Source organism: Leptodactylus fuscus, chromosome 3, assembly GCF_031893055.1.
Source record: "Leptodactylus fuscus isolate aLepFus1 chromosome 3, aLepFus1.hap2, whole genome shotgun sequence".
Lineage (NCBI taxonomy): Eukaryota > Metazoa > Chordata > Amphibia > Anura > Leptodactylidae > Leptodactylus > Leptodactylus fuscus.
Genome location: NC_134267.1, coordinates 46,208,650 through 46,236,618, shown reverse-complemented (window position 1 = coordinate 46,236,618; position 27,969 = coordinate 46,208,650). Strand labels below are relative to the sequence as shown.

Genomic DNA, 27,969 nt, shown 5'->3' with positions numbered 1-27,969 from the left:
TTCATTGGTCACCACTTTTTAATGCGTTCAGTATTCTGTTTGGGGGGGGGGGGGTCCTAAAGCGGACTCCCAAACAGAATACCAAACGCAGATGTGAACTAGGCCTAGGGCTCCTGGACCCCGATGTGACTGCACCCCCTCCAGTTACGCTCCTGCCACAATGCCTTTATTGAATATCCACATATCTATTCTGTACTGGATTTCTGTAGTGCTATATGACAATAAGACCACTACCCTTTGTATCATAAAGAAGGGGGCGCCATACTGACTCTACTATGGATTAACATGCACAGGCACCCTGGTGAGTAAAGCCAGTGCCGGGCCATTGTCTCATCTATGGCAGACAGTATAGACAGCCCCAGGAAGGCTGGAGGAGGCGGCCTGAGCATAGAAGGAGACATGGAGGCTGGCATGTGTGGATGTGGAGGGAGGAGGGAAGGAGCATAAAGGAAGTGACTGTTCCCTGAGACAGTGCCGGAGCTGAGGGAGGAGGAATGGTCAGGGCTGCCTGCTCTCAGTGCTCGGTGCCAGTCTAGCTCCAGGCTGCCAGGGACACGCTTACAATACACAGCCCACACAGAGGACATGGCCTCAATGGCGGCGGCGATAGCCGCAGCCCGGATCTCCGTGTCCGGGAACCGACCCCTGGACGAGAAGGAGAGGAACCGATTCGCCTATTTCTCTTCTCTGAACTCCATGGCTAAGAAGATCATGCAGGACAAGGAGCGGGTGCGGGAGCGCTATGGTGCCCAGTGGGAGAAGATGCAGCCCAAGGAGCAGGACGAAGCCATAGACAAGAGCTTGGTGGACCCGGAGCTGCAGAAGAGATATGCCCTGCACAGGGGCCCCAGCCCCCAGGAGCCCGTGCCCTGTTACCCGGTGCTGAAGCTGCAGACCGGCCAGAAGGTGGTGCACTTCGGGGAGGAGGTAGGTGGTGGGCACCACAGACACTAGTGACAGGCAGCGGCCAAGTCCTTGTAGGGACATAAACCTCCCATCTCTATCACCAGGTAAAGCCTACTGCTCTCTGTTATCAGCCAAACATGTCTTCTCCATAGTAACTACTTAGTCTTCCATATCTCCAGTGCTAAGCAGATCCCCTATATCTACATACACATATATGAGTGCTAAGCAGACCCCCCTATATCTACATACACATATGAGTGCTAAGCAGACCCCCCTATATCTACATACACACATATGAGTGCTAAGCAGACCCCCCTATATCTACATACACACATATGAGTGCTAAGCAGACCCCCCTATATCTACATACACACATATGAGTGCTAAGCAGATCCCCTATATCTACATACACACATATGAGTGCTAAGCAGACCCCCCTATATCTACATACACATATATGAGTGCTAAGCAGACCCCCCTATATCTACATACACATATATGAGTGCTAAGCAGACCCCCCTATATCTACATACACATATATGAGTGCTAAGCAGATCCCCTATATCTACATACACATATATGAGTGCTAAGCAGACCCCCCCTATATCTACATACACATATATGAGTGCTAAGCAGACCCCCCTATATCTACATACACATATATGAGTGCTAAGCAGATCCCCTATATCTACATACACATATATGAGTGCTAAGCAGATCCCCCTCTATCTACATACACATATATGAGTGCTAAGCAGACCCCCCTATATCTACATACACATATATGAGTGCTAAGCAGACCCCCCTATATCTACATACACACATATGAGTGCTAAGCAGATCCCCCTATATCTACATACACACATATGAGTGCTAAGCAGACCCCCCTATATCTACATACACATATATGAGTGCTAAGCAGATCCCCCCTATATCTACATACACATATATGAGTGCTAAGCAGACCCCCCTATATCTACATACACATATATGAGTGCTAAGCAGACCCCCCTATATCTACATACACATATATGAGTGCTAAGCAGACCCCCCTATATCTACATACACATATATGAGTGCTAAGCAGACCCCCCTATATCTACATACACATATATGAGTGCTAAGCAGATCCCCCCTATATCTACATACACATATATGAGTGCTAAGCAGACCCCCCTATATCTACATACACATATATGAGTGCTAAGCAGACCCCCCTCTATCTACATACACATATATGAGTGCTAAGCAGATCCCCCTATATCTACATACACATATATGAGTGCTAAGCAGACCCCCCTATATCTACATACACATATATGAGTGCTAAGCAGATCCCCTATATCTACATACACATATATGAGTGCTAAGCAGACCCCCCTATATCTACATACACATATATGAGTGCTAAGCAGATCCCCTATATCTACATACACATATATGAGTGCTAAGCAGACCCCCCTATATCTACATACACATATATGAGTGCTAAGCAGACCCCCCTATATCTACATACACATATATGAGTGCTAAGCAGACCCCCCTATATCTACATACACATATATGAGTGCTAAGCAGACCCCCCTATATCTACATACACATATATGAGTGCTAAGCAGACCCCCCTATATCTACATACACATATATGAGTGCTAAGCAGACCCCCCTATATCTACATACACATATATGAGTGCTAAGCAGACCCCCCTCTATCTACATACACATATATGAGTGCTAAGCAGACCCCCCTCTATCTACATACACATATATGAGTGCTAAGCAGACCCCCCTATATCTACATACACATATATGAGTGCTAAGCAGATCCCCTATATCTACATACACATATATGAGTGCTAAGCAGACCCCCCTATATCTACATACACATATATGAGTGCTAAGCAGATCCCCTATATCTACATACACATATATGAGTGCTAAGCAGACCCCCCTATATCTACATACACATATATGAGTGCTAAGCAGACCCCCCTATATCTACATACACATATATGAGTGCTAAGCAGACCCCCCTATATCTACATACACATATATGAGTGCTAAGCAGACCCCCCTCTATCTACATACACATATATGAGTGCTAAGCAGACCCCCCTATATCTACATACACATATATGACCGATAGCGGCAGCGCTTTACCCTGTAGGAGCTATGGCAGACTTGGTTGTATCCCTTTAAATGTTCTCATTTACATGTAGCATTATTTATACACGTGTGTATACGAGGGTATTGTGCGTTGGGGGAATACAGGCGAGGAAGCCCAAACCATTATTATATACTAGCTGAATCATAAACGTATTTAATAATTCATTGGCATCAGAGTTTTGTGTTGTCATCCCTTGTCCATCATTGCTGTAATAGAAAGATCAGATAGTGCTGGCAATGAAATGGTTAAAGGGCTGGGACAGGCGGCTAGTGAAGTCTGGACCGTCACACAGGGCGGATGTCACAGAGTTGGGCTGGTACTGAGGGGTGTCGTGGGGTGGGAGGGGGCGACAGATGATACAAATATTTCATATTATTTACATGGACATATCAAGCCTTGTATTGGAAGTTATAGCATTGCTTGAGCCAGGGAAATTCTACATTTCAGGTTCCCTTCCGCCATACGACTGATGCCTCTTATGGGCAGAGTAGTGTAGTATGCAGCACTATTGTACCCTATACAGTGGAAACCTGATGAATCTCATCTCTTTATAGGTTGGCCTGTCTTGTCCTTCTTACTTTTAACCACAAACCGTATTGTTAGTGTGAACAGTGCCTTATTTATGTATCATTATTATTAATTATTCTTATTATTGTCCATGGTGCACATGCTCTGCCAGCTTGCCGTGCAATGAGCAAATGGGTCTGGGCAGCTGCTTAGCAACGCTGGGAACTGCATGTTCCTGTACAGATCAGCGTGGTCACAGTCTATACCACGGAGCGACAGAAGACATAGCAGGTTGTTAATATCCACGAGATCTGCATTATTTGTAATACAGTTCATTATTCTTCTGCAATTCTGATATAAGGAAACCACCAACAAGCAGGCTATGCACAGGACCCAGGAATAAGATATTCAGACAGAGCCCATTCACAGGATTATTCTAGTGTGTACTTAGCAGTGCAGTGATAGCCGGGGTGAGAAATGCAGCCCTTGGATTTCACCTGCTTGGGATGGGACAACGCCGCGGCCAGATAGACCTTTCTGTGCCTTTATTTGTAGGAAAAATGTAGCATAACATAGGGGCAGTCCAGGTAATGTATAACCAATAATTACCCCCACTGGGGGAAGGGATTGTTTACCCAAATGCCTATTGCTGTGACCCTGGCGCTGCGGCATGTCGTGTGGGCTATGGGGAGCTATTATATACAGACACATAAGGCAGTTTTCACACTGGGGCAGATTTATCAGATTGTACCAGGCTTCTGGTGTAACTTTTACTCTGCCCTCACACTTTCCTAAAAGCGGACACCGCATGGATGGTTCAGATTTATTATCCTTTATTATGCCTAAATACTTGTATGAGCTGGCGTACACTTCATCGCCCCAATGGAGGATATACCCGATTTATGAGGAGGGGATTGGTAACACCAGTCTTCATAAATCCCCCTACTGTCCGATATGTACTTAGAGTAGGCAGCATTTTACAATCACTGTGTAGTGGATGGGATTCTAGCTAATCTCATCCCCACAGTACGAAAAATACGCACAGCGCACACACCGCAATTTGAAAAACCAATGCATTTATGGAAATCGTAGCATATCTATTATACCTACGGAAATGCCAAAGGTTTCCTTATAAGTATAATTGAAGCAGAAAGTCTGCAGAGAAAACACCTCAACAAAAAGAACTGTGGGGAAAACTGCAATGCGTTGCCACCACTGTTTTACCCGCAGCGTTTTTTTTCTGCGGGACGCTATGTGGATCTTAAGCCATAGGGTCCATTCACACAGAGGAAAATGGCGCTTTATTTAGCGCTGAATTTCCCACGCTGGAAAAAAAGCCTCCCATTGACTTCAAAGGGTGCCGCTAGCTTTTTAAAAAAATTTCTACTAGCGAAACTCATTGAAACTCGCGGCAGAATTAGCCCTGATAAATAGACTTCCATTGAGTTCAATGGGTTCCGCGGAACCCAGTGAACTCAATGGGAGTCTATTTATCCGCGAGTTATCGTTGCAGAATCGGCGCCATTTTCCTCCGTATGAATGGACCCTTAGATGGGACGATATTGGCAATAATCCTAGGAACACTTGTTGTCGATAAAAGTCCTGTCTAATAATTGTGGCAATCAGATGTCTAAGGCTAAGACCCAACATAGCAATACGGTGCGGGAAAAAAACCGCTTTCATAATGTGTTGTACTTTTTTTCCGCATCACGTTTGTTGCATTTTTCTCAGTTTTTTTTCTTCCCCTATTCAATATATCGGGAGAATGCTCACGATTTCGCAACCCAAAATTAATGTGCGGCTTTTTTCAAAATCATGGGTTTTGGAAAATGCGACTTATATGCAGCTTTTTCTTTCTACAATGTGTGGATAAGATTGATGAAGGCGCGCTCATTTTGCTGGTGATGTAAAATGCAGAGTTTTTCCCCCGCAGTGTATCGGCAGCACGTCCTCTGTATAATCTGGGCAGGTAATCCATGCAGCAGAGATCGCTCCTTGCCCAATCGGTTTACATCAGCCTGTATTATGATGGTGATGCAAAGCAATGTGTTTTCTCTTTGATCTGCAGGTGTGGGGCTGAGATCTGGCGGTGTAGTAGCCCTTGGCTGTTTCACACTATCTGTATTTCCGTGTCCACTCCATATGTCTGACAGATGCTGGTGTCTTTATATTTCAGCAGTCACTTAGAAAAGTATCTGTAAAAATCGGACAGAACACCGATGGTGACTGGGTTGTCTTTTTTTTATTTCACAGACCCATAGACTTGGCCATGATGAATATGGAAATTAATTTTTTTCCCCAATGTTTCCCCGTCCTTGAAAAATAATGCCCCATTAACTATAATGTCCACGTGCTGCCCCATTTTTCACAAACTAGAAAAATCCTCTGTGTGAATGGCGTGCCGATACCCTTGTGTGACCGATGCTCCATTCACTTCCTTGGGAGATTCATTCCCCCATTCTCCTGAAAACTGAGGGAGCTGGTGGTTGGGCCCCCAGCGATTGGACACTTATCCCCTATCCATGGGTGTCCTTAATGGCACCACCTATTTAATCATATACAGGAGGCGCAGTGTGAAAGAGGCCCAATACAAAGCTGATCTGTCAGCACCAGATTGTTGACTGAATCTTTTAAAAAAAACAGCTTGAAATATAATTTTAAATAAAAGCGTGAAAAATCCAACCTTGTGTTTTGAGTTTCCATTAAGTCTTTTGATTGATGAAGAGTTTTTTTGTTTTTTTTAAGGAAATATTTCCATATTACATTTGACACTGTCAGCAACAAGGGAACTGAACAATAGTTTGACTATATGCTGAGTGTACACATTATACTATAAGGGTGCGTTCACACGATGTAAAATTGAGCGTGATCTGGCACGTATACGACGTGTCAGAGTTTGAGCGCTCAAAAAGATCCCATTGATTTCAATGGGAGTTCCGAGCGTATACGCCGCGTTATTTTGAGCCCGTAATTTTGCAGCCGTATACGTGCCAGATCACGCTCAATTTTACATCTTGTGAACGCACCCTATTGTAAGGCCTCCTACAGTCCCCGAGGATAGTCTCTTTTCATTATAGTGCATGGTGTATGGTCACTCTATGCTCAGCCTAATCGGTGAGGGTCCTAAGGAGGGCCTCTATTACAGCCAGTACAATAGTCCACACTAGACTACAGTCCAGGTATATTCCCACACGCATAGACTGGATATACAGTCCTATGAAAAAGTTTGGGCACCCCTATTAATCTTAATCATTTTTAGTTCTAAATATTTTGGTATTTGCAACAGCCATTTCAGTTTGATATATCTAATAACTGATGGACACAGTAATATTTCAGGATTGAAATGAGGTTTATTGTACTAACAGAAAATGTGCAATATGCAAAAACCAAAATTTGACCGGTGCAAAAGTATGGGCACCTCAACAGAAAAGTGACATTAATATTTAGTAGATCCTCCTTTTGCAAAGATAACAGCCTCTAGTCGCTTCCTGTAGCTTTTAATCAGTTCCTGGATCCTGGATGAAGGTATTTTGGACAAACAATTCAAGTTCAGTTAAGTTAGATGGTCGCCGAGCATGGACAGCCCGCTTCAAATCATCCCACAGATGTTCAATGATATTCAGGTCTGGGGACTGGGATGGCCATTCCAGAACATTGTAATTGTTCCTCTGCATGAATGCCTGAGGATTTGGAGCGGTGTTTTGGATCATTGTCTTGCTGAAATATCCATCCCCGGCATAACTTCAACTTCGTCACTGATTCTTGAACATTATTCTCAAGAATCTGCTGATACTGAGTGGAATCCATGCGACCCTCAACTTTAACAAGATTCCCGATGCCGGCATTGGCCACACAGCCCCAAAGCATGATGGAACCTCCACCAAATTTTACAGTGGGTAGCATGTGTTTTTCTTGGAATGCTGTTTCTTTTTGGACGCCATGCATAACGCCTTTTTTTATAACCAAAGAACTCAATTTTTGTTTCCAAAATGAAGCTGCCTTGTCCAAATGTGCTTTTTCATACCTCAGGCAACTCTATTTGTGGCGTACGTGCAGAAACGGCTTCTTTCTCATCACTCTCCCATACAGCTTCTATTTGTGCAAAGTGCGCTGTATAGTTGACCGATGCACAGTGACACTATCTGCAGCAAGATGATGCTGCAGCTCTTTGGAGGTGGTCTGTGGATTGTCCTTGACTGTTCTCACCATTCTTCTTCTCTGCCTTTCTGATATTTTTCTTGGCCTGCCACTTCTGGGCTTAACAAGAACTGTCCCTGTGGTCTTCCATTTCCTTACTATGTTCCTCACAGTGGAAACTGACAGGTTAAATCTCTGAGACAACTTTTTGTATCCTTCCCCTGAACAACTATGTTGAACAATCTTTGTTTTCAGATCATTTGAGAGTTGTTTTGAGTAGCCCATGATGCCACTCTTCAGAGGAGATTCAAATAGGAGAACAACTTGCAATTGGCCACCTTAAATACCTTTTCTTATGATTGGATACATCTGGTTATGAAGGTCAAAGCTCACTGAGGTTACAAAACCAATTTTGTGCTTCAGTAAGTCAGTAAAAAGTAGTTAGGGGAATTCAAATCAATAAAATGATAAGGGTGCCCATACTTTCGCACCGGTCAAATTTTGGTTTAATGCATATTGCACATTTTCTGTTAGTACAATAAACCTCATTTCAATCCTGAAATATTACTGTGTCCATCAGTTATTAGATATATCAAACTGAAATGGCTGTTGCAAACACCAAAATATTTAGAACAAAAAATAATTAAGATTAATAGGGGTGCCCAAACTTTTTCATAGGACTGTATTCCCGAGTGTAGGAACCAGGTAGATTCCTTCAAAAGACACGTTCATTTTATCGGAGCCTAAATTTGAAAATATCAATCAATACAAAACACCCAAATAATTCTAGGGGCATTGACTACTGGACCCCTGGAATTTGTCCAGCCCTGCCCTAAGTTACTGTATACTAATAATAAGAAGGTTGACGTTAGTTAGCTCTGACATAGAGAGTACAGGACACCGGGATACCCGTCCTACCTGTTCTACTGCAAGTCTTGCACTGTGGCTCTAAGATGAAATTTTCAAATGTTTAGAGCATGGCCGCCCTTCTAACAAACACCAGACTGCCAGGTTGGGAGGTAGAACATCACTATACAACTATTACATTGCTGTTGGCTGATACACTCAGCTCTGCCAAGCATGCATGTGTTTTCATGTGGAGGGAATAAAATACTGCCAGACATATTTGGTGGCAGCTTATCTCCCTAATGCCCTGTTCACATCTGCATTTGGAATCCGTCCGGGGAGAGTCCGCATGGGGATCCCCCCGAACGGAATACCAAATGCAATTGCAAGCACTGGTGCAGTAAAAGCACACGGACTCCATAGACTATAATGGGGTCCGTGTGCCTGCTGCCCGCACGAATCATGCAGTCAGGAAAGTAGTTCATCATCTACTTTCCTGTCCGCATAATTTGTGCGAGCGGCAAGCACACGGACCTCATTATGGTCTATGGGGTCCGTGTGCTCTTACAGCACAGCACTTTGCACTTGCGTTTGTATTCCATTCGGGGGGTCCCCATGCGGACTCTCCCCGGACGGAATACAAAAGCAGTTGTGAACAGGGCATTAGACTAGTAGGATATTTTAATTTGGTGTTCTTTGGAGGTGGATTTTGGAAATACATTTTTTGAGGCAAATTCTATCCCAAAATTCCCTTTCGTTTGAATTGGAGTCATGCAGATTTGTTTTCCTCTAGCTGTTAATCTAAAAATGTTTTTTTTTTTTTTTTTTTTTTTAAACACGAGGCGGGGAGGGGAGCGTCATGATATATCTTCAAGGAGACTCCACCATGCAGGGCTCATTGAAATAAAATGGGAAGCAAAAAACTGCTTTTTTTTTTTTTACTCTAGCTGAAAAATTGGCCTACTGACTCATTGAAATGAATGGGAGAGTTGGGTGATGTTTTTTGAGGCAGATTCCAGATACCCTAAATATTGGTTATATTTCAACTCTTCAGAGGGTTGGCCTTATCATGCTGACATTTATCTTGGCAGATCTTAGTGGGGAGGTTAGACATCAATAAATTCTGACATTGAGTTTAATTCTGTGCACAGACCATTTTTGAAAACTCCCCCTGTGTGACACTGCTGGGACAGCTAGAGGTCAGTTGAAATGCAAAGAGATTCCGACAGCAAGTGTTTAGTTTCCTTGTAGCGCCACCATATAGAAAATAATGTATAGTTCAAGTTGGAATCAATAGGCTGCATCTGAGATGTCAGGTCCTTCAGAAATGTTCTGCTTAAGGCTAAGTCCGGGGCCCCACGGGCTGGAAATGGAAAAATCGTGGCGTTATATAGTAACAGCAAAGTGGATGGGATTCATGTCCACTTTACGGTAAAATTTGCAGTGCGAACACGCTGCGATTTCCAAAACCGGCATGGTTTTGAATATCGCAGCGTGTCAATTATATCTACAGACACGCTTTCCCCTTAGATATAATTGTAACAGAAAGTCTACAGAGGAAAACTCTGCAAACTTTCTGTTTAAAATGCTGCATAATCCTAAACCTAAGGCTCCACGTTGTGGGAACAGAGCTTTTTTTTTTTTTTTTTTTTTTTTTTTTTCTGCAGCTTTTGATGTGCTTTTTAGCCAAAACCAAAAATGACTACAAAAGGAATGGGAAATATATATGACTGTTCTTATACTTCTACCTTCTGCTCAATCTACTCCTGGCTTTGGCTCAAGAAATTGCAACAAAATCTGCAACAAAAAAATCTGCTTTTCTGCAACATGGGTCCTCAGCCTAAGCTGGTTTCTCCTCTGGCTGATACATGAGGATGCGGAGCATGGACATCCTCTCCATCTTTTAAAGGATATTAAATATTGGCTTTTAGCCAGAGAAATCCTTTAAGTTTTATCATTGTGCTGTACTGTGCACTCACCTACCCATACAATGTCCTCTGTGTGTTCGAGTGAAAAATACTGTCACTTTGAATCTATGTTATTGAATCCAAGTATTATAACCAGGTCGGACAACATAATGCAGAGGAGTATATTGTAATAGTAAAGTCTTGTATCTAAATAGACATAGCCAGGGTTCTAAAACAGAACCGGTCGGACAATTGTTTCTCTGTCTTCCATAGCTTGGGTCACTACCGAAGTCAGAATTTTTATGGGGAGGCCACTTCAGGTTCCGATCCAAAAACCGGGTAGCCGCGACTGAAAGCTTTTGCGCTGCATCGGCATCCAGCTGCGCACTCTGCTCCGGATTAGGCAAATGAATGGGCCTAGTCAGGAGGAGGGAGTGTCTTCGGGCCGAATCGTGAGGCGGAGCGGCCTGAAGAATGAGCACCTCGCTTCTTCTTCTTCTCCCGAGCGGCTCCCATTGATTTCAATGGGAGCCGTCTTTTTGGTCAGGATTTTGAGGCGAATACGGCCTAAAAAAAAGGTACAGGGGTGGTGGGGACTGGCCCAGAGGCTATTTTTATCACTTTGGGGTCGATCCTGCCCTTCAATGCCCGTGATCAGAGTTTACTTAGGGCAATAGTGACACGTCTACACTGTAGAATATGAGCTGCAGGATAGCGGCCACCATCTTTAAAGACCCGGCATCCTCTATACTATTATGGTGGATGCCGGTAAGGGGTTAAATAGTGTCTGGGAAGGTATAAAAACTGTATGAGGGTAGGTTCACACTGCTGTTATTAATGTCTGTTGTTCTTATCAATTTCTATCGTCATGTTTTTTACATCAGAGTCAATGATGGCAGACGCAGGCGGATCGGGCTCTGTCAGCATTCACCTCTATTGCTGTTTAGATCAGTTTCCCTCATTCTGTAACTGAGAACAATGGACATACATAAACCTAGTGTGAATTTCCGCTAGTAGGTGTAGACATTTGCAATAGTCAGTCTGCCCAGGTCAATTGAGGATCGTGTGGAGAGATCCTAAATGACCATCTATTATCTGGTAACTTAGGGGTTGTTCACACTAGTGACTGTCCGTAGTGTTCGTAGCTATTGTCCAGTATAAGGTTTTAGCTAAAGACACTAACAGAACGGTCACAAATGTGTTTAAAATTTCCATTCATTTCAAAGGGATTTTAAAAAAAACGGACACATTAACATCAGTCAGTGTCTGTTAATATTCTGTTATGATAGGTGTCCATTTTGTTTTTTAAAGGACGCTATCAAAACGGATATCCAACAGTAATGTGAACCCACCCTAAGAATTGACTTGGCTAAATGGGATCCCATACGGAAGATTGGGAATTCCCTGAAACTTCTTAGGACACAGCAAGTGTTTGAAGCCTGGATTATTGCCGGAGAGCCATCTGCCGTGTAGTATGAAAGGCTTTACAGAACATCTAGAGAATATACAGCAGAGCCCATAAATTATTTAATAACTTCATCTTTACCCTTTTGTCTTTAGAAGTCGTGCGGCTGTTGCTGTATTACATCTGACGGTGGAATAGCGAACAGGTTATAATTCACTTCTAAAAATGAAGGCCATCATAATAATCCTAATGGAGAGTAACTGAGGATATGTGTACAGAGACGCACTGGGTGATGTCATCCTGATCATGGTATGATGTCATTACAGGGGTTTTCTGCTGGAAGTCGCGGCTTGTGCTCTCATGGACTTGGCCTGTCCTTATAAGATGCCCCTTCCTTTCAATGGCTGCCAAGTAATTTTATATTTCTCCTGCAACAGCCACGGCAACAAATACAGTGGCCACCCAAAGTTGCATTAAAAATAGATCTCCTATAGGAGTCTTCTCAAACAGAGACGTGTGCATGTTATACAGTGGGACTGAAAATATGACACAGGAAATTTGGCCTAGGTAGGGGGGAGGTTTCACTGTATAATACTTGGTGCTATGATGTTTTATTCTCTTGTTATATCTCAAGATATCTGCCTGTGTAACATAAAACATCCGAACTGCCAATAGTATCATAATAGTATAGCTAGAAAGTAGTCCCTGTTCTGCAGCACCCATGGACTAAAATGGATCTGGGTTATGATTTTAGCACATTGGCGCATACTATTACACCTGTACCCTGAGTGCACATCTGGGGGTCCGTCTGGCACAGATCATCCGAAATCCTAAACAAATATGTTCAGCAAGTCTTGACTTTTTTGTTTGCCAATATTAAAGGAAAAAACGGGGACATATGACGGGCACCCAATAGACCCCATCATAGTAAATGGGGTCCCTTGGGTTCTTTTCATAATAGTCATTAGATGGACTGTTTTCTGTTGTGGTTCTGAGACAGATCCTGGAGAATGGACTAATTCAACGCAGATGTGAATGTAACCTTACCTGAACACAGGGCCAAGAAATGTATAAACTGAGCCATTGAGTATTGTGAATGACTTTAATAGCAATATTCGTATTATATATACATTTTATAACGTTGCCATTGGAATTGCTGACTGACTTCAGAAGGTCATACTGTGACCAGCGCTATAGGAATCCTTCCCAATCTACAGGAGTTATTCACAACCACCATCATCATCGTCACATGTATTGTCACCCGAAAATGAATCATTTTAGTATAGTTCTGTGATAAAAAGCAGAAGCAGCTAAATGGAAATCTTGCGCTCGTGCTTTACCAGTGTGACAAGTTGACTAAACCCAGAGATGTCCTCTGTAGGATTCAGTCTTGTGAGCTTGGCACCACAACAATACAAGCACGCCTCGAGAAAGCATTGTAGGGTAAACCTATATTTATGCGTTTCCGTGCGTATATATTTATATCTGCCAACATCAACTCTGCAATTTAGTTGGCGCAGCCTTAAAATATAAACTTAAGAGGCACAAAAATATTTCTTTTTACGACTTATCTCAAGTAGTTCTAAAGTCAGTCATGTTTATGAAGCTTTATTTTTAGAAAAAAGTTGGGTATGTGGCAGCCATATTTGTAAAAGTAACAGGAAATGCAACCACACTGGTTTACATGTTTCCCGGGGTTTGTCTGTTATACGGGGAGGGATCGGTGATGGCATTCACATATGTCAATGGCTCCTGGGGTGAATGGGGTGCAAGACTCCTAGCAACAGACAACAGAGCATCAGAGAGAGCATAAAAAAGCGGTAACCTTAGGAAACCCATGGACCCCCCCAGCCGTAGGCAACCTTCAGCACCCCAGCTGTTGTAAAACTACAACTCCCAGCATGCATACTTGTTCTGCTGTTCTTGGAACTCCCATGGAAGTGAATGGAGCATGCTGGGAGTTGTAGTTTCACAGCATCTGGAGAGCCGAAGGTTGCTGTACCCTGCCTTAGATTATATATTGGGGTCTGCATGGTTTTCGATCTGTTTCCATTCTCATGCGGAGAGGGGAATGGAATCCCCTTACGGAGTACAAGTGCAGATTAAAAGGGTTGTCCAGTAGCATTAATAAAGATCACAATAATAATTAATAAAGATTTCAATTCTTGGGCAATTCCTTGAGAGCCATCACCCAGTGTAGCTGGACACAGCGGTCTTAGGATAGGGTGAGACAATAGTAGTAGGGTGTGCATTTAGTCTAGTTAAAACACAGCTTTTTAGTTTTATCTTCATTCATCTTTGATTGAGTTTCTATAAAATGTTGATGTTTCTTATTGAGCCTTGTATTGCAACTCAACCCATTTAACCTGATCAGAACTGAGCTGCAATAGCAGACACTTCCCATGGACAAGTATGACTTTGATCTTTATTAATGCTACTGGACAACCCCTTTAATATTAATTTTGTTGCCCATAGAAATTGTGATTTGTAGATTTCTGAAAATTCAGGAATATGATAATAAAGGTAAGAGAAGAAGAGTCTTTCTTAAGGCTATTCCTATGTGTACATAGTTAAAAAAAAAAAAAAAAAAAAAGGAATTCTAATGGTAGAATCCCTTTAAAATGGATACCAATAGGTGATCCAGCCCATGGACATTTGTGTCATCTGGGTTTCCAGTACTTTTGACATCAAGAAAACTTCAGTCTGCAACAGTTTTTGTTGCCATAAATACTGGAAACCCCAATGGGACACATTAACTTATATTTTCTGACATCTGTTGAAAAACTGATCCTGCATTGCTGTTATGGTTCTGTTATGAACATGACTCTAGTGTGAACATACCCTAAACCTGTGATAGTGAGCCTATGGCACGTGTGCTAGAGAGGGCACGCAGAGTCCTCTCTGCTGGCACACGCGCCGTTGCCTGGATCACTTGCTAATTGGGAATCCGGTACAGGATTCCCTGTTATTGAGCGATCACTGCTTTCAATTGTATGTGAAAATGCATATATAGCTGAAAGCTGTTAGTATAGGCCGCTGTGTACTGTGAAGCATATAATATGGTGGGGGAGGGGCCTTCTGTAAGGCTTATAATACTGTGGAGGCCTACTGTGGAGAATATAATACTATTTTAGTGCCACTGCGGAGCATATAATACAGTCTGGAGGCCACTGCGGAGCATATAATACTGTCTGGAGGCCACTGCGGAGCATACAATGCTGTGTGGGGCCCCCCTCATTATTTATTTCACACAGTATCTGTTTTATAGCAGACGTGATATTAGTACAGGCTGTAATAACATTGCCGGTCACTATAAAACAGATCCTGTGTGATGTAAATGGTGAACATTAATTGTTCAAAAGTACCAAATACAGAGACCTTTACCTTTAAGTACCAAGTTGTTTGTATTATTGAAAGCCCTGTAAAGCCCCATTTTGCAGGTCCTTAACTGTCCCCAATTGTGGATACGCACATTATTAAGGTTAAATTGCTGTGTTGGCACTTTGTGATAATTTAGTGGGTTTTGGGTTGCAGTTTGGGCTCTCAGTCTCTGCAAGGTTCGCCATCACTGCCATAAACTATAGCAAACTTATATTATTGGCAGACTATTGACATACTGTGTTTTATTTCTCTTTTAGGATATTACTTGGCAAGATGAACATTCTGCACCATTTTCTTGGGAAACTAGAGTAAGTGTTGGTTTAGATATATTTGACAATTATGAGATATAAGTGTCCATATAATCTGCATACTAAAGGAAAGAAAGGTAAGGTTACGTACTTGAAAGTAAACTGTTAGTCAAAAGGCTTGTCCCTAGATTATAACTTATCCGATGTCCATACTACATAAGGAGGGATACCTGAACCTCACTGATCATCAGAATGGGCATCCTGTATCCCTCCGTATGTACTCAGCAGTGGTCAGGCCTGTGCAGCTCCATTATGTATGGCATGAGAAGTCAAGTACCTCGCTCAGCTATCTCAGCCTGTTCCATAGAGATTAATGTTTGTGTGCATATATCTCTATCTATCTATCTATCTATCTATCTATCTATCTATCTATCTATCTATCTATCTATCTATCTATGGGGGATGTATGCTCAGTGGTAGCAGCAGATGACTCAGACAGTCAGAGACAGACACCAAAATCAGGTTCAACAGGGTTTTAAACCTGTGTGTTTATTTTGCAACAAAAATTAAAAGAATCGGCAGACAAAATAAGCAGGCCTCAACTTCAGGGAAAAAAAAGTAACACAACCACCTGCCCGGCTGGGCGACTAACTAAACAAGAGCACTCTGGCTATACGTGTGGCTTGCTTCAGCCACACGGAAAAACCAAACAAAAGCAGAAGCTGTGCTGCACACACTGGTCTCACCAGATATCAAGTTGGATGGCCAGGACATGGCTCCACCACTCTCCCCCAGGAACTGCCCAGGACTGAGGTCTGGAGAGGCTTTATAGGCCTCTAATGTAGGATAACAAGAGGTTAAACTCACAGGCGAGGTTTTGCTAAAGCTTTGTGATGCCCTAACTCACCACACAAAAGAGAGGTATCTGGGCGAGATATAGCATCCTTCCAGAACTTTCCCTGACATATATATATATCTGAACTTGAATTGTTTTGTAAAGAGGAATGGTCCAAAATACCTTCATCCAGGAACTGATTAAAAGCTACAGGAAGCGACTAGAGGCAAAAGGAGGATCTACTAAATATTAATGTCACTTCTCTGTTGAGGTGCCCATACTTTTGCACCAGTCAAATCTTGGTTTAATGAATATTGCACATTTTCTGTTAGTACAATAAACCGCATTTCAATCCAGAAATTTTACTGTCCATCAGTTATTAGATATATCAAACTGAAATGGCTGCTGCAAACACCAAAATATTTAGAACTAAAAATGATTAAGATTAATAGGGGTGCCCAAACTTTTTCATAGGACTTTATCTTTGCTTGGCCTGGATCTTCTTAGACCTGAAGGAACTTTTACATTTCTGGCGGTTTCTCTGGTTCTTCTCTCCATTACTGTTCAGGTACAAAGAGACAGAATCAGATTCCTTTCTCTCCGCTATTTAAAATTCTCCACGCTGCCAAACTAAACAGCTTCCTCTGGTCACAAGAGGCCTCGCATGCTTGTGAAATAGTATACATTCCTACCCACTGAATAACATACGTATAAAAATAGACTCGCTGCCTTCGAACTGGGAAAACCAAATAGATTTTTCAATTTGTCTTATCTTTTCCTTCTCTTCAAACCTGTATTACAAAAACGTATCTACTAATGCAGATCTACATCCCTTCTCCTCTGACCATCGGACCCATCTATCATCCCGGAGTATCATCATCTGGGTAAACAGACAGTGACAAGTTATTGTTACCCAGCCTTCCCAGATAGAGCTGCTTAGAAGATTTAGAAACTTGTCAGAAGAAGATTTCTATAATGTTATACATAGACCAGTTTGCTTTGCTTACCGTGGCCTTAATTGGTTTTGTGTAAGGTTGACAGGGCGAATTTATCAAGTTCTGTATTCCAGGATTTTAGCCGCCACCAGTTGCTCAAATAGGATTTTATCTGTTTTTGAGCTCAATCTTTTGCATTTTTCTGCGGCTCACTCCACTTTTGACAAGTGTGTATGGTTAACCTGTTGAGCCGATATACTTAAAATTTCTCAAAATTGGCAAATATTGTTGCAATCTCACTGCAGTGGGTGATGACATAGAATAGGAGAACAGAAAGTTTGGGTAAGTTCACATACTGGAATTTGGAGCCAATTTTGAGGAGAGTTTTGCCGCTCCAAATTCTGTTCTGAAGTCGACCTCAAGTTCTTCTTCACTTTCCATCATATGAACGCAAAAGTATTCCTGATTTACCCAATATTTGTGTGACATTTGATACATTTGACCCCAGTAACGGCAATGCAAATTCCAGCAAAACTGACCTTAAAATTCCCCTTTTGATAGATTTCTTCAAGTGTATCAAAGGTTAAAGGGATGTGTTCCTAAATACTGAATATATCAGTGTACGAAAGGTATAAAATATATGCATCACAGTTGATTTTTACACGTGGCTCTTCTGCTATGGCAAACGTATAGCATTGATAGCTACATGGGCCAACGCCTTGCTTTGTCAGTGAAGAGGTCAGGCCATTGTGACTATTGTGATAGAGATAGCCTTGTTAAAAATTCAGAGAGAGTCCCTGGCCTTTTAATATAAAATAATTTTGCAGCTCGCACATTTCACTTGTAACTCCTGGACTCTCCAGATGTTGGTATGTGGAAGTTTATATGTTCACATTCCAGTCTGACGTCTGTCATGTGTTTGGAAAATTCTTACTGCACAGACAATACTGTTTTACATTCTATACACCATCATAGCATATGTTTGTGAATTTCTGCATGTTTGGCTGTTGCTTATTACAGGGTCTACAAGTTGAGTAGCGTCCTGAGGTCCATGGATTGGAAAACTTCCTAAGACTGGGGCCAGACCTAAAGTATAAATTGCTGAATTTTCATAAAATAAAGTGTTCCCCTGAAAGCTGCATTATCAGCAAAAGTCGCTTGGCTTGCCGACTTCCCTTCTGTGTTGTTTTGTCCTGTCTTATTCTGTGTGTCACTTATTTCAGAGAAGGGACTGTCACCAAGTTGCTCCTGTCATTAGGACAGTGTGACAAGCAGGTAGGGACAGGGGCTGGGTCAAGTTTAGGACTCTGTCTCTGTCTTTCCTTATTCCTGGTTTCAGCAGCAGCACTAGGGAATTGCACAACTGCCCTTGTAACCCCAGCCTAAATTTAGTGGTGCCCTTACATTTTGCCAGATGAGCACAGTAGTGATCTGTTTATCCATATCTGAGGCATTGAGGTATCGGTCTAGGCATTGGGAACTCTCCTACATGTTTAGAACATCCAGCACTGATTCCAATCCTTCTCAATAGCCCGCATGGGATAATTCGAGTGTATATCCTAAAAATGGAAAGACTTCAGGCATTGTGTGGTTTGCCTAGTGCTACTCTGTGTATACTGAGTAGGTCTTGATGTGCAAGGATAGATTGACGAATGGGGCAGTGTTCCTGTTGATGCTTGACCATCATAGGACGTTCCGGCACGGTTTACACAGCCGGGTGTTGGGACAATGTGTTGTGTATATCCAACTCTTTCTATGCATTAGTCACATCTTGAGGGTTTCTTTACCGTGTAAAAGAAGTTTGTTCGCAGACACGTCTTTTTTTGGGTAAATTGGTTGTATGCCGAATAGTGAACAGCATGGCAAGTAGTAGCTTATTGGATATAGCTTGTTTATTCATAAAAATAAGGAACCCCGCTGTCAAGAACAGAGAGAACATATGGCATAGCAGGTCTGTATTCATACTCCTTTCTCTAATAGACATGCTATGTATGCTTTTGCTGTCTGGGAACTCTTCTTTAATAGAGATGAGCGAGTAGTACTCGATCGAGTAGGTATTCGAAATACTCGTACTCGATCGAGTACCACTCGCTATTCGAATGGAAAAGTTCGATGCAGAACCAGCATTGATTGGCCGAATGCTATACAGTCGGCCAATCAACGCTGGTTCTTCTCCTACCGTTAGAAGTCTTCTCCGTGCAGCTTCCCCGCGGCGTCTTCCGGCTCTGAATTCACTCTGCCAGGCATCGGGCCTGGGCAGAGCCGACTGTGCATGTCCGCTTGTAGTGCAGGCATGCGCAGTCGGCTCTTCCCAGGCCCGATGCCTGGCATAGTGAATGAAGAGCCGGAAGACGCCGCGGGGACGCTGCAAGGAGAAGACTTCTCGGAGGATCCAGCCCGACCCTCACTCGTGGACTTGGTAAGTATAATTTGATCGAATGTTGCCTACCCCTGAAACGAGCATTCCCCCCCCCCATAGACTATAATAGGGTTCGATATTCGATTCGAGTAGTCGAATATTGAGGGGCTACTCGAAACTAATATCGAACCTTGAACATTTTACTGTTCACTCATCTCTATTCTTTACCAGTTGTTAGGCAGTATATTCCCTGATAACCAGTTTTATGGCTCAAACCTGGGAAGGAAGCTCCGGTGCACCTATGTCCTTACATTCCCCACCTCATTGTATATTTCTACATTTGTGTCACAATGTAAGTGTTGTGTACCCGAGTTGCTATTCCTTTGCTGTTACTCATACAAACATTTACAGTGGGTCTCTGGGGCTTTCTTCTTTAAAATAGCTATTTTTACAGCTGGTCTGGCAGAGATTAATATTTTTATTTATAGCAACGGGAATGGAACCAATATTACACGGACAGATTTTCCAAAGAAAAGGAATGTAGGAAACTTTGAAGCGTACAGGTTCTTTTCTTTCTTAGAGATGTCGGTACTGAATCCCCTTCAACTAGCTATTTTGAAATCTACCAAGTTTTTGTCTCCCAAAACAATGGCTGACTTTCAGCTTGCTCAGTTTACAGAAATATATTGGAGAATTTCTTAAATTTCAACTTCCTAAACTAAATTTAGGAATTGAAATTTATTATTGAGCAAATTTACATACATACAGGAGAGGAGACAGTGCACAGCTGGTTATCCATCACAGAAAATCAGCAGTGAATTTGGTCAATTCTGTTTTTGCTGCAAAATACATAATGTTATTCCTGTGAGTGCCATAGATTCACAATAGTAGGGTGAAATCCACAGTTCAGAAGCACGTAGCATAAACTAGCAGTAGAGCTCTGGAGTCAGAAAGCTCCTCTATTTGAGGCCTGGTTCATATTTGCGTTTGGTATTCCATTCCGGGGGTCTGCTTAGGGACCCCCCCAAACGGAATACTAAAAGCTTAAAAAGCGCTTAGCAGAGAAACCACATGGACCCCATAGACTAAAGTGGGAGTATCCGCAGGAATCACGTGGAGAGAAAAGTACTGATTGAAGTCCACATGATTTGTGCGGACAATGCATGGAAACACTCGGACTCCATTATAGTCCATGGGGTCAGTGTGGTTTTCTCCGCTAACTGCTTTTTAATGCGTTTGGTATTCCAAGCAGACTCCCCGAACGGTATACTGAACGCAGATGTGAACCAGGCCTAACTACAAGCTCCGACACTCAACTCCTTCATAACTGGTTAGAAGCCGTGGTGAGTCAGGAGCAGCGAAGTTCCTCTAATCCATTAAACAATAGTAATTGAATTCCTATGAAAATAAATGTGTAACAGACAGTGTATCTAATTATAGAATATGAATAAATGTATAATATAAATTAACATTTTATTTTGAACTTGGATTTGGGAGTCGGTAACCTTTTACCGACCGATTCCAGCCAGAATTTGACCAGACTGTGACTCTGAAACTGCATCCTTGGTTGGCATGTGGTGGATTTAAAATCTGTGTCATAGGTGATGGTGTGATAGTAATAGCGGTAGCTCAGCTTTCGCTTGGGTCACATGTACAGCCTTTTTTGTTGTCCTGGTCCGTTAGAGGACAAGAATAACTGATAGGCAGACTGCTACAACAGCGGTTACATATGTAGCCTGACAGGCACCATTAACCATAATGGGATCCATTGGGTTGACCTTCCTTTAAAACTGAAACTAACTAACAAAAAAGTCAGACTTGCAAAACTGTTTTTTTCCGGTGATCTTCGACTCCAATGCAGATGTTATCATAGTCTTAAACAGGTTATTGTAAAGTTTGAGATTGGTTGTAATATTACTCACTTTATTGCTACTGGATTGTGTTAGAAACCCAGTTCAGATCCCATTAGTGCAGGGCATAAGACTGACCACCAGTGATGTAAATTACAGCATCATTTTGAAAATAAATCGGAGAAATTGACTCCAATGATTATTCCCGATCTGACCAGTATGAGTGGGCGTAGGTCCATCTGCATGTGGCCTCTAGAGAGTATGTCCGCAGTCCTGGTGAGGTTGGCCTAGCATTACTGAATAAACTGTTCCCTGTTTTTCTATTATTGTAACCGTAATTTCTTTCCATCTTTTCCTTGTCAGAGCCAGATGGATTTCAGCGTTGCCTCATTGTCTGCTCAAGAACCAGCAAGCACCATTGTACAGAGTGAACAGAAGCAAACCCCCAAATCTGCCAGCCAGAGTAGCCAAATTAAGACACCCCTTGGAAATTCAGCCAACAAGCCACCTCAGGTCATGAGGACACCTAATTGTGAGGGGGCGACTCCAGTGAGGAAAGAAGAAGAATCAGCATTTTGGAAAATAAGCATGGAACGCTCTAGAGTTGAAGGTTCACAATCAGAATTTCAGTCCTTAACGCCCAGTCAAATAAAGTCTTTAGAAAAGGGAGAGAAGCCACTTCCGATCTATTGTAGACAAGATTCTTTCCAGAAGGAGAAGGAAGTTACAAAGTTGGAGAAACCCGAGAAGTCTCTTGTGTCTGAAAAGCCATCTGTGGTCACTAAGCAGCCAAAGACAACCAATCCAAGCAGTATTTCTTTAGACGTGGAGACTCCTAGACCGAGCCATTCTTCTGTCAGCACTTTAGATGATGTCTTTCTTTCAGAACCTCCAGCACCAGTGCCGCCAGTGACACAAGCCAGTAAAGAGCCCGAAAACGATGAAGCTCTTTCAACAGGACCTCAGCTGTTTTCACAGGTTGGTGTAAGATATATAAAGTTGCCATACTTTTTCATGGGTTAACAGCTCTTGTTTTGGAATTAAATTGCTCAGACTAGTAGAATATATTTTGGGGATAATATCCTTTATCCTTTAAGGAGAGAGCACCTTCGCAGGCGTATGGAGACTTACAAAGCCATTCTCGCTCTACTGGGATATTATGGGAAATATGCAAATCTGTTTTCCAGGATGTAATTAGGAAAACAATGCCTCTGCTTGCTGCCCTCTAGGGACAGCCCCCTTTAACATCATGCATGACTTTTTCAACAAGCCTATTGCTATGATGCAAGGTTGAAGAGATTCAACCAGATCGAAACAGCGCTGTCCACAGCTGGGATTCTGTTCCTTTTGGAATAGATTTACTGGTTTGACTAAACCTCGCATTTGTTTTAAAAAAAACAAAACACTATTTTATATGTGATGTTAAAGAGATTGTGTCATCCAGAGACGACCCCTTTCCAAATGCAACCACTTCAGTGATCAACTCCTGGTATCCTTGGTAAACAGCTGTTTTTTACTTGGGGAAATATAGCATGGTATTTTGGAATTATTTATCACACATAGGGGGAGAGATGGGCACACGTTGCAATTACTGCAAAATAATCTAGTTCCCGCTTCAATTTACACTCATTGACACAAATCATTATGTACCGAGGAATTATTGAAGTGATATATTGTAAGAGACTAAAATATTAAAGAAAAAAGGTTAAGCTTATTAGGGAAAACTGTACCATTGAAAGGAGACTCTAGTACACTGCTGGGCTCAGGCCAAGGAAGTGTTTCAATCTGGTGGAGACATCCCTGGGAAACTCCTGCTGTGTGTGGGTGAGCGTTATCCTGCAGAAAAATGCCAGCACGAAGCCCTGCCATGAGAAGTAACACGTCTGCTGGATGTCCTTCACACTGCTGAGCAGTTACTGTCCTGCATATTATTACTGGGGTGTCCGACTATCAGATGTAATGGCTCCCCACATCATCACAGCAGCAGTGTAGGCAGGAATGAAATTCTCACCACAAGGCTTCCATACTCTGATCCGACTGCTATCTAATCCCAAACAGAACCTGGATTTGTTGTGAAAGACGATATAGTTCCAGTCCAAATCAGTCCATGTTTCTTCAGAATAACACTTAAAAAAAATAAAATAAAGTGATGTCAATGTCAGTAACCATAATGGTGACTTTGACCCCAAAATTCCTTCTGCTAAGTGCCTGGAAATGTTCTTTCATTACAGTAGCATCTACATTGGGATAGTAGACAAGGAAACTATGGGCACTGCGCATACTTGTGGTCGGTCTGTTTGGGTTTTCCACAATATGTTCGCATTTCTGCATGCCTTCATGTAATCCCTGCCTCCAATACATCCTAAAAGCTAGGTCATCCATGGGGGGCAAGTTGTCTGTATAGCAGCCCCTAACTGTAAAAAAAAAGCGTGACCAAATGGAAGAAGTCACTCAAGTAGTGAGAGGACAAAGAGGACATTTGAATGGGTTTGAAAAGTGTCCGGCTGTGAGCGCCCATGAGCATTTTATGCTCTCCGCGGCAAAACCATTTTATTTTAGTCAGAAAAAACGGTTTCGCCGTGGAGAGCATAAAACGCTCACTGGCGCCCATGGCTAGACCCGGTCTGACAGGTTTCCCAGCGTCACTTGTTTGCATAACTGCATGCAGAATGTTGCAGCAATCCAACATGATTGTTGCGAGAAACTTGTTTGTATGGTTTTCTATTCAGCATGTCTTATTTTATGGATCCCTAGTCCATGTGTACATTGAGCAGTAGTTTAGTAGAAGAGGGGACTGTAAACTGTTTTTGTTCTTTAGCTAGGCTCCTTTCATCAGAGCAGACCTGCGGAAGAAGATGAAGGGAAGGGCTGGCAGGGAAGCCACAATGTGAAGCAGAAGGCTGTTTCACTTCACTGTGGTCACCATAAAGAGTTAAAATTTGTTGATCAAAGTAATGATAAAGGCCCTCAAACCTTTCATTATCAAATTATAAAGGGTATGAGAGAGAATGATCTAAATAGTCAGATTAGCGACTCCAGGGGTTAAGTGCAAATGCAACAATGCTGCAGAAACAAAATGTTCTCGTATACTAACAAATGGTCAGACTCTCATAGCGGAGAATTGATTTGCTAGTCTGCCATCTGTTTAGCATGGCTATGAGCTGGTGAGTCTTCACTGCGCTGCCACAACATCCCTGGTCCTTGAAATGTCATTTTCTTAAGGTTTACTATCCACAACATAAATAAATACAAAGCTAAATAGAATTGTCTGGGATAATTGGCAAACATGTCTGCTGGAAGGAAATGACAACCCATAATTGGCAGATCTAACGTTAAACACTGGCAACGTAATGATTGTAATCTCCTGCCAATGCCGATTAGCAATGCAGTCTTGTTAACTGAGCAGTAAATGAAATGTTATGTCTGTCCAAATATTCCTCTTCTCCCAAGATTTCATATCCAGGGACTAAATGTATCCAACGAACTGAAAAGTGACATCAGAGAGGAAAAACTCTTTAAGGCTGAGTCCCCACGTAGCGAGCTGCTGCGGAAAAGACAGCGGCGGAAATGCACCGCAGATTAGTCCGTAGTGTTTTTCACAGAAAGTCCACAGAGTTTTCCTCGGCAGACTTTCTGCCTCCTTTAGGGTCAGTGCATACAGAATTTTTTAGGCGCTGATTTTGACGCTGAATCCGCCTCCTTTTTTGGAGGTGGATTCAGCGTAAATATCCACGCCCAAAAATTCCGTGTGCACTGACCCTTATATCTATACAGAAAATTAAAGCATTTTTGCAATTTGCAGCATTTCCACTGCAGGCTTCTCAATGTGTGAATGGGATTAGCCAGAATCCCCTCCACTTTGCAGGTATGTACTATACAGCAATTTTTGGCCACAGCCAAAAAATTACGTATTCGCAAAGTGGGGTCCCGGCTTAAGGCTGAAGCCCGACATTGCAAAAATGCAGGGTTTTCACGGTGGCGGATATACTGTGGCAAAGAAACGCTGCATTTTACAATACTTGCAAAGTGAATGGGATTCTGGCTAATCTATCCACACCCGTATAGGTATAATAAGAACAGAAAGTCCAAAGAAGTAAACTGGAAAACCCAACGAAAAACGCAATATTGTTTCTATTGCAACCACTTAACTGTTGTTGTAGGCCGATACCTTGCAGGCCAGTCTTGTCCCATTTTATTTCTTCCTCACATGGCAGCCATATTTCTTTTGTTGCATTTTATCATGTAGGAGCTGCAGTGGGCTTCTCTCGCTTGTTGCAGGACTTTTAGTGCATTTTTCTGTGCATTATTTTTAGATACAAATTACCTTTTGACGTATAATCACTTGTATAATGGAAAACCTCTTTACATGTTGGGTTAAGCAATTTGTATATCTTAAGTTTAAAGTCTAGTAGGTGGGTAGAGCCTTCTGTTACACAACACTCTCCTGCCTAGGTTCATTTAACATAGTTATCTTTCTAATATTGATGGTCTATCTTTATTTAGGCTATCAATATTAGATCCTCAAGAGTCTGGCACCCAAGATCCCCACAAATTATCTGCTCCAATGTTTACACGCCAAGATTCATATTGCCCACTCACCGTGGCTATAGGTACTGCTGCCACCCAGCACTGTAGATTTAGCATTGATGGCCTATAGGCCATCGGTACTAGAAAGTGGATAACCCCTTTTAATAGTGTATTTTGGCAACAACATACCATCCCTGTATGACATGCCTGGCCATTCATGTGAATGGCTGCCATGTGACACTACATTTTCCCTGCAGCGGTTGCTTACAGTGCTTTCCCGTGCTACAGCCTGCTGTTTTTTGGGGGGTGCTGGGAGAGGTAACGGATTGATGCACAAATTACATTGTGAAAGGATTTGTCTGTGATAAGAATAAGATTCTGTTATGTGATGTATTCGCCAACATGCCCCATCTCCTGCTACCTCTTGTGTCACCCCCTGTACCGCATAGATTGTAAGCTCTTGCGAGCAGGGCCCTCAGTCCCATTGTGTGAAGTGACTATTTCTTTGTAATGTATCTTTTTTGTCTCTACTTAAACCCTACAAATTGTACAGTGCTGCGGAATATGTTGGCGCTATATAAATAAAATGTATTATTATTATTTCTAGAGCATTGTTTTCACATATAGCATAGTGTTTTACAAAACTACCGTATATACTCGAGTATAAGCCGAATTTTTCAGCACAGTTTTTGTGCTGAAAAAGCCCCCTTCAGCTTATACTCGAGTCAAGCAAAAAAAAAAACAAAAAAAACTTCTTTTTTTTTTTTTTTTTTTGGGGGGGGGGAGGGGTGTCTTTGACCAGCCGCAATAGTAATGTATAGAATCTCCCATAAAATAGTGGGAAAAAAAAAGCTTTAAAAATATAGAATAATAAAAAAAGTAAATAAAAGTTCTAAATCACTCAATCCTAAATACCCTATACTCAGCCAGGCTGAATTCCAAGTGTGGGGAAAAAAAAAACAATCCTCAAGCTCAGGGAAGGGGCAGACAGACAACCAATACACCCCCTCCCCTTCCCCAGCACCCAGCAACTACTGCACCCAAAAACTCCGACCATTTTCATTTTTGAAATTTTCCAGTAGCTGCTGCATTTCCCCCCCTAGGCTTATACTCGAGTCAATAAGTTTTCCCAGTTTTTTGTGGTAAAATTAGGGGCCTCGGCTTATATTCGAATCGGCTTATACTTGAGTATCTACAGAACTCCAGAGCCATTGAATGGAATGAATCCTACCTCAATGTTGATTCTAACATGTCTCTTCTCTATCCCATAGATAAACACTAGCAGCGTACTTTTGAAGACCGGATTTGATTTTCTTGACAACTGGTAACATGGACCACCATTGCAGTTGGATCCGTCGGGCAACACATGCTAATTGTTATCTCTATCAGATGGTTTTACCGTAACCTGCAAACTCTTCCTCAATGGCTTTTTGTAAAACTGTAATCCTTATTTTCTATACCTTTTGTGATGCATTTGCTAGTTGAACCTTTATGTACTGTTTTGGTGACGTCAAGGTCTTTTTTTAAAGGTGCCTATACTCTGCTTGTATCCCATTTCCTACCAGGTTTAAGAAAGTCATTTTATTACTAATGACACTAAAACCAAAAATGCCTATATAGTTAGCTCAAAGTACGCTACCTGATATTAGTATTGGTGAACTTCTTATTAGTTTAAGTCATCTCACATAATCATTTCAACAGAAAAAAAATTTTTTTTTTTAGAATTGCTTCCGCAATGCACAAGACTGATCAAGGGTTGATCCCAAACACAACTTTTTAATACACCTTCCAAAATGTGGCACCATTTTTTTGTGCTGCTGGTCATTGGGGTAATAAGACACTACTAGTTGTCAGTGCTGTGTGCTCATAACGCTTATTGGGCTAAGGCCCCACGTTGCGGAAATGCAGATTTTTTTGCTGCAGTTTTTTGATCCAAAGCCATTAGTGGATTGAGCAGAA

The 27,969-nt window shown here is 42.1% G+C and overlaps 1 protein-coding gene across 1 annotated transcript; it reads left to right on the top strand.

The window, feature by feature from the left end:
• Nucleotides 1-428: 428 nt before the first annotated feature.
• Nucleotides 429-27,969, top strand: C3H1orf198 (chromosome 3 C1orf198 homolog). The gene is made up of 4 exons (XM_075267498.1): nucleotides 429-927; nucleotides 15,514-15,564; nucleotides 21,847-22,461; nucleotides 27,282-27,969. The coding sequence occupies exons 1-4, from the start codon at nucleotides 586-588 to the stop codon at nucleotides 27,336-27,338; spliced, it is 1,065 nt and encodes a 354-aa protein (XP_075123599.1). The 5' UTR covers nucleotides 429-585; the 3' UTR covers nucleotides 27,339-27,969.

Excerpts from the sequence above, each read along its gene's own strand:
- C3H1orf198 (XM_075267498.1), top strand. The coding sequence starts at position 586 with ATGGCCTCAATGGCGGCGGCGATAGCCGCAGCCCGGATCTCCGTGTCC. Across the intron at positions 15,565-21,846 it reads CATTTTCTTGGGAAACTAGA|AGCCAGATGGATTTCAGCGT; the intron begins GTAAGTGTTGGT and ends TTTCCTTGTCAG. Across the intron at positions 22,462-27,281 it reads GACCTCAGCTGTTTTCACAG|ATAAACACTAGCAGCGTACT; the intron begins GTTGGTGTAAGA and ends TCTATCCCATAG.